This window comes from Morone saxatilis, unplaced genomic scaffold, assembly GCF_004916995.1.
Source record: "Morone saxatilis isolate NCDOM2014 unplaced genomic scaffold, NCSU_SB_2.0 Contig4, whole genome shotgun sequence".
In the NCBI taxonomy this organism is placed as follows: domain Eukaryota; kingdom Metazoa; phylum Chordata; class Actinopteri; family Moronidae; genus Morone; species Morone saxatilis.
In genome coordinates this window covers 1,274,244-1,281,989 of record NW_023339984.1, presented here as the reverse complement: position 1 = coordinate 1,281,989, position 7,746 = coordinate 1,274,244, and the positions used below count along the sequence as shown (strand labels likewise).

The window sequence follows — 7,746 nt, the reverse complement described above, 5'->3', positions numbered from 1 at the left end:
TGTGTGTGTGTGTGTGTCCAGTACTCACGTCAGCAGCTGGGCGTTGTCATGTTTCTTCCGGGATTTCAGCTTCTGCCTCCACTGGAGGAAGGACCAGAGGGTGGCGTTTGGCTCCTCGGTGACAATACACTGATCCCTGTCAGTCCAAACCTCCAGGCCAATCAAAGGCACACGGATGTTTAGGGCCCTATAGAACTGAACACAGAGAGAAACAACAACAAATATGTACCTGCACACACACAGGCACACAAAAACACAGGTTTGTCCACAATCTTGTCATAAGCTCCTATAACACAGTCTGGTCACACAAGGCAATTCCTTCCCAATCTCCCCTTAAGGGTTGTTAAAGGACACTATTGATTAAATCCTGATGAGGTTTCATACGACAGCAAATATCTGTGTACACTTTTCAATCACTCATTATTTATTTGGAACATCAAAAACAACAAACTTCAAAGTAGATTAGTAAAAGATGGCATTGAGATATGCAATGAGTGTTTGACAATATCTATTAGTTGCTGAATGGAGCTGTTTGTTCTCTGGAGAACTGCAGTACGCAGGAGAACCCATCAGCCTTACCTTATCCACGTAATTGGCAATTTCCATTATCCTCGTCTTGGTCTTTTCATAGTCCTTATTCTGCCTTCTGAACTGCAGAAAAGAGAAGATGGCGGAGTATTAGCAACATGAATGAGGTCAGCGGTCAGCAAAATAAATCAAATGTTAGAGACAATCCATTTTAAAGTCTCTACAGAGACTAATGACCCATGAAAACAACACTATAACCCAACCAGTGCTGCTTTACCACTTCTACCCCGGTCCATCATCATAATTATACCAATTACAGAGGGAGAGGACCATACTCTTATTGGTCACCATGTGCTGTTACCATGGCATTAATGTAGCAGGCAGAAGCCTAAATGGACTTTTATGAAGATCTAGCGTCTCATCACTACAGCTTAGTGTCCATCTGAATGTCCTTCCACCTTTAGATTCCACCTAAATATACTCCCTCATTAAGCAGACAATTCCTTCCACTTCGTCTCCACATGCTTTTTCCCTTGCCATGTCTGCTTCGTGCTCTCAGTCTGAAAGAGCTCCATTAGCTGCAATGAGATAATTGTTTAAGATGTGGACCCTGTTTCCGTCCTCGTGTGTCACTGATGTTTTTTTTTACGTCAGTGGACAAGTGTGGCCCTCACACTGATACAGGAATATTCTGCTGTGGAGTGAATGAGGTAGAGATTAACTGTTAGCTTACCAGTGTGTTATCAGCCACTATGTACAGCTCCATGTACTTGGTGGTACCCCAGGCATTCCTTTTAACCTGACAGTAACGACAAAAACAGATGGGAACAAGATTATTCACAGGTCTAATTGGCTTGCTCGATACAATACACTGTACTATAATATATGATATACAATACTCTATACTGTAGTATGATATACAATACTCTATACTGTAGTATGATATACAATACTGTTCTATACTGTACTGTACTGCAATATACTGTACTGTACTGTAATATACAATACTATTCTATACTGTACTATAATTTACAATACTGTTCTATACTATACTGTACTATAATATACTATACTGTTTTATACTATACTGTACTATAATATACTATACTGTACTATACTGTACTATAATATACTATACTGTACTGTATTATACTACTATTTCTTCTACTTTATTTTTAGTTAATAAACTTTGATTCTAGTATATTTTTAAATTGAATACATTTAAATTGTATTGACGGTGCCAGGTTTTCTGACTGTAGCAGATCAATTAATCAATTTATTCAAGAGTACAATTCAGTTATGAAACCTTTTAGGCGTGTATCCAAGTGAAGATGTCATTTTTCACATTAATATGTGCTTACAAAGATACAGCAGTTTATCTTACTGTAACAACAAACATTCAAGAATGTATGAAGTATGAAGATTTCCCTTTTTGATGTTTGTAGACTATTGAATATTGTATACAGTAATCAGAATGAGTCAGTCCTTGCACTTGATATAGAGAGGCTCTATGCCTATCCAACTGCATCAGTCCATACCAGCCCAGAGATTTTCCCTTTGTAGCCTACACCGTGGTTTACTGCAAGGCTGCCCACTGAGCCCGCTGCTGTTTGCCACATGCATAGAACCCCTGGCTATCAACATCAGAAATAACCCTAAAATAATAATACTCTGTATGGTGATGACATAATTGTATTTCACCTACATTCTGAGGAACCCGTTTAACCACAACTGGACCTTACAAAAAGGTTAGAGTAAACCATATCGGCTGTGGCTCAGAGGGAAAAAAAAAAAAAAAAAAAAAAAAAAAAAGAAAAAAAAAAAAATAAAAAAAAAAAAAAAAAAAAAAAAAAAAAAAAAAAAAAAAGAGCGGTCATCCCCAATCAGAGGTTGTTGGTTCGATCCGGCCCTCCTGCCACGTGTCCTTGAGCAAGATATTGAACCCCAAATTGCTCCGATGCATAGCATCGGTGTGTGAATGTGTATGAATGATGTTAGTTCTGTTCGATGGACTTTGCCATCACTGAGTGAATGTGTTGTGTGAAGGGTGAATGTGGCACGTAGTGTAAAGGCGCTTTGAGTGGTCGGAAGACTAGAAAGGCCCCCTATAGCCAAGTACAGGTCCATTTGTCATTTACCATATCCAGATCCTGAGTTTCTCAGTAATCTTTCAGTTAAAGTTACTGAGTTAAGTACATGGGAGCCACTGTTCCCAAACAATCAGACTTGCTTTATAAACTGAACTATAGAGTTATGATTGAGAAACTTAGGAGTGATATGTAATATGAAAGATGATGAAGAAAAATGAAGACACCATCTTGTTTAAAGAACATAAGAGAAAATATATTTTGTAGATTTTTTGTCTAAAAAATAAAGGAATTTTTTTCAGTCATAATTTCTCTTCTCTTTTTTCTTTAAATCATGACAAAATCATATTGTGAACCCAGTATCATGAATTGTAACAAAACATGAGAAAAGAATTATGCAGGTCAGTAGGTACTGGTGTCAGTATAGGACTGCAAAACAGAACAAGAAACCAGACCTGATTATTGAATGAATTGGCACTATACAAATAAAATTGAATTGAATTGAATTATTCGACCTTATAAAACTGGTTAAAATCTTGCAGTTACACAGTCTGAAAGTGGTGCATAAAGAGGTGAAAAACCTAATATGTACGAGTAGCCTCCTAGCCATCTATGCTGTTGTGTTTACAAAGCTTTTACGACTCCTTATATCCATCCATCATTAAGTTTCCACTCCCCTAATTCTTGATTACAGCCATTAGGGAAGGGCTCCGCTGTAATTAAAACTCATTGATTTACGTGCGGGGAGACTTGGTCTGGACTTAGAACCAATATTGCGGATTGGCGGGGAATCTGTGGTGCTGTGATGGCAGCCTGTGGAGCTCAGACCCACACACGTGCACACACATATATCCACACTAACACATTGCATTGTTTATTTGAGAGGCAAATAGTGGCAAAAGCCTTGGGACTCAGCCTGGAGTCTGCTGTGGCTGGCATTTCTGCATAACAACCCAGGATTAATGGGTGGCAGTGGAGGGAATTGGGAGAGCCAAGGGGTATGGTGCAGGAGGGAGGAAGATAAAGAAATAGGGGGAAAGGATGATGCCCTGGTGGAGAGCTAAGAGGGCTTTAGCACATGAGGAGTGGAGGAAGATGAGAACAGTTTAAAGTGATTGAGAACGTAAATGGGAAAATGATAAATATGGGAAGAAATATGAAAACCAAAGAATGACTGTTTGTCCCAGCAGTGGAGACAGATGAAGGCAAAATGGCCCACTGAGGAGCCTTTTTATCATTTATAACTGCGGATGAGCAAACTAGGCTTGTGTTTAGTTCTCTTTCTTTATAAAGGCTCAGGAAATTGACTGGAATCCATGGCCTTAACAGACCTGAAGAGCTGAGTCAAAGCCATAATTCCCTCCATTTCCAGGTGGTGTGAGAGCAATACTGGGCCCTAAAATGGCATCGAGACCTATTCAATATTGTGTTTCCATATGACAAAGTGTCCCCATGTGGATGGTGATTTCAGTTCACTACGTAATAAACCAAACCAAAAGAAAGTTATGACTAGATAAATCACATAAGAGGTGGTAAATGAACAAACACAAATACTTTTGTGTCCTTTTCAATGTACCCACTGTGAAATTCAGCTTCAAACAAACAAAACAAAGCTTGAATAGTCCTGCTGAAAGGTTGGGATGACTTGTGAAGATTCCAGAGATACTGAGCACTAGGCTGTTGGGTACTGTTTGTATGTGCTGCGTCACGGCTGGATGATACAGCTGATGAGGAGGGAACATTTGTGTCTAACCATAGTATAGAGCTTGATTCAGTTATCCAACTCAAATGGCACAGTGTTATTGATGTGTGAATTTATCACTCCCTACTAAGAGCTCCCTTAAAAGAACGTTGACTAACCTGTACCTCCACTTCACAGGAAAATGCAATTAGAGCCTAAAGGTGGATGCTGACGTGGAGGCTGACGTGGAGGCCTATTGCATACACCAATCCACCATATTGATTCTGAGCACTGACTGGTGAAGTGAATACCACTGATTGTCTGGATTTCATGCCACCTGTCAGTGGGTGGGATATACATAGCAGCAAGCGAACATTTTATCCTCAAAGTTGATGTGTTAGAAGCAGGAAAAATGGGCAGCGTAAGGATTTAAGCGACTTTGACAAGGGCCACATTATGATGGCTAGACCACTGGGATAGAGCACCTCCAAAACTGCAGCTCTTGTGGAGTGTTCCCGGTCACAGTTTGTTGGTATGGAGCTGCAGAACATGATGACCACCAGGGTGCCCAGGTGGTCACAATGTTATGGCTGATCGGTGTACATCTTTCCGGCAGAACATGCCATGTGAATGTAGCACTGACTTGAGCTGTCTGCATGAATTGGCTTACAGATTTCACTCAATTTTGTTTCAAACTTTTGTTGTTTTGTATGGGGACAGCAAGAAATTTCAAGTGTTCGAGTAAAGTTCTGAAGTTGTCTTATATGGTTGGTTTTACTGTGTAACTACCATCTTCCTCTTACAAATCAAAAGTTCAATGCATTGTAGTAATTCACAAGGACGGCAGGAACTGAAAAAAAGAATGGATCAGATGGAGGAAAGTCTGTATTGTGCAAATTTAGATGTTATTATGAGAGAAAGATATAAACAGAACATCACAACTATGTTATGTTTATCTATCCTTATGTTATGAAGAAGAGCAATTTTTTTCAACTGAATTGAAAGACTGCAAATGAGGCAGAAGATATAAGCAACAACCTTGTCCTTCAGAAATTCTTTTAGTCAAGAAAACGGATAAAAGCTGGGGACGCACAGAGATAAAATTGTTATTGATCTTCTTGTCTATGTTGGGCAAGACAGCAAACAAGTGTATTTTGTAAAATAGATTATTGTTTCTCTAAAGTTAGTGTTGAAGATAAAATTCTAGTATTGTCACACTACTTATGTTCATATTAGGAAAACAAACTAATATTGTCAAAACCACAACTTGTAGCAAATGAAAGGTGCATGGGAGACTCACCCTAGAATGAAATGAACTGAGCAGGTTGGAGATGTGGTTGGACTGTGTGGTGTGATGGCCGTGGCTGCAGTTTCCACCTTTAACTGGCAGTTCCTCTGCACTCAACAGCGAATGGTGGAGAGGATCCACTCCGCTAATTGGCTCCAGGTAGTAGGTGTCAGTAGAATTCATGGATATCAGGCCCCTGTGTGAAGACAGAAAGAAGAGAACTAATGCTGGTGAGCTTGAGGAAGACACCAAAATGGGATCATGACCTTCAGAAGGTCTGAAACACTGAACGATGCTGCCTGTTTTTTGTTGCTATATTTGCTGTTGAAAATAAAAAATAAAAATGCCAAAATAAAAGTGTACAATTAATTCCGTCCCGCCCCCTACAACACCTTTTGCCCCACCTTAGAATGTGGTCTGACCACATTGAAAGCCAAAAGTATTTATACCTCTTCGAACTTTGTACAACTAGTTTGACTCAAACATATACAGGCATTTAACCTTGTTCGCGAAACTACTAAAAAGTTGACCCTTGCTTTGTTCTCGTAACAGTCCCCTGTGTGTAATCTGACTACTTCTCTTAACACTGTATTTGTCAGTCTGCCAGCTACTCAAATTCCTTACTGAAATCAAATCACACTGTGGGCAGAATCAAGATAGACAGAACTTTAACATGGGGTAAATACCTCTATATGAATAGATAGACAAGAGTGTCATTCTGAGCCTTGGCAAGGTCAAAACAATATTAATAGCGCAACAAGAAAAAAGTTAACAAGTGTCAAGTGTACTAGATTACTTTGATACTGTAGTATAAAACACTATAATGAGTTCTAAGGAGTAGGATTGTATATCTTTTAGTACCACACGATTCTGTTTTGAGTCTTGGGGTCAGATTTCAATTCAAAAAGATTCCTGATTCAAATTAGCTTCTCAATTATGTACATTTGTACAATTTAAAGATTAAATCCAGTGCACTAAGAAAGCCTTTCATATTGAATGATTGCAACAGGAGCTAATGCTAGCAGCGACTGACTGGCTGGTAGCTGTGAATCCACAGACTCTGACACATACTTGTACTTCTGTTCTTTTGAAGATCTTCTACTGACCCGATTCCTCTCTGAACCCTCATCCAATTGGACTGCCTCAGTCCCAGAGGATGGCATCTGACCTCTGAAAGGTGACTCCACACCTTTTACTCATAACCCTAACTCTCTATCAGAATCCTGAAGAAAAAGAACTACTAACTGAAGATAACTGAAGATGACATCTAAACTCCCCTGGCCGCTTAAAAGTGAGGGAGGATATTAAAGGAGGATATATATATATTTAGTATAACCTGTGTCCATCCATCTCTCATTTCCTTTTAGGGCTTTTAAGAGACTATAAATACATTAACTATAAAACCAAGTTAGAACCAAAATCACAGTCCCACCCAAAATCTGTCTTTTTACTAACATGCACACTCTGTGGACCTGAAAAGTGGTTGTAGAAAGTAACAAAATATGAAAGATCTCTATCAAAAATAAGTTCATATGTTTTCATGTTAAAGAATAAAGAGCGTTTTAAAAAGGTATGTAAATGTCGCATTATTTTTATGTATTAATCACTTTTTATTGCCAGGTTGTAACTCAAAACCCAGACTTTGGACTGATTCTATACAAGGTTTTGGGACAGATTTTCTGGAAAAATACAAAGGATGTGACATTTATCCACGCTCCCGAGTGCCTTCTCTCTCCGCTTCCTGACAGTGTGCAATGCTAACTAGCTAATGATGGCTTATAAATTGAGTCCGCGCTAACTTCTGCAAACAGCCGGCAACCATCACAACACAGAGTCCAACTTGTACAGCTCTCTAGTCTTACAATCACTCTAAGCTTTAACACTACATGCCACATTCACCCATTTACACACTTTCATACAGTGATTGATGACCTATCATCAATCACACATCACACATTCATCCACAGCATCAATTTGGGGTTCAGTATCTTGCTCAAGGTCAACACTGCTCAACACTTCGACATGCAGCAGGAGGAGCCAGGGATCAAACCGCCAACCTCCTGATTAGTGGACAACCCGCTCTGCCTCCTGAGCTATAGCTGCTCATATTACTAACAATTGCTAACGACTGTTTTCTACTAGCCAAGAGTGATGCAAGGCAG

The 7,746-nt window shown here is 39.4% G+C and overlaps 1 protein-coding gene across 1 annotated transcript in view; it reads right to left on the bottom strand.

Moving 5' to 3' along the window:
- Positions 1-7,746, bottom strand: part of adam19a (ADAM metallopeptidase domain 19a) — a 71,412-nt gene that overhangs the window by 57,093 nt on the left and 6,573 nt on the right. Inside the window, exons 3-6 of the mRNA XM_035675707.1 lie at positions 5,597-5,780; positions 1,262-1,327; positions 580-651; positions 29-195 (exon numbers count right to left, since the gene is read on the bottom strand). Coding sequence (XP_035531600.1) covers positions 29-195; positions 580-651; positions 1,262-1,327; positions 5,597-5,780 — 489 coding nt within the window. The remainder of the gene's footprint in view (positions 1-28; positions 196-579; positions 652-1,261; positions 1,328-5,596; positions 5,781-7,746) is intronic.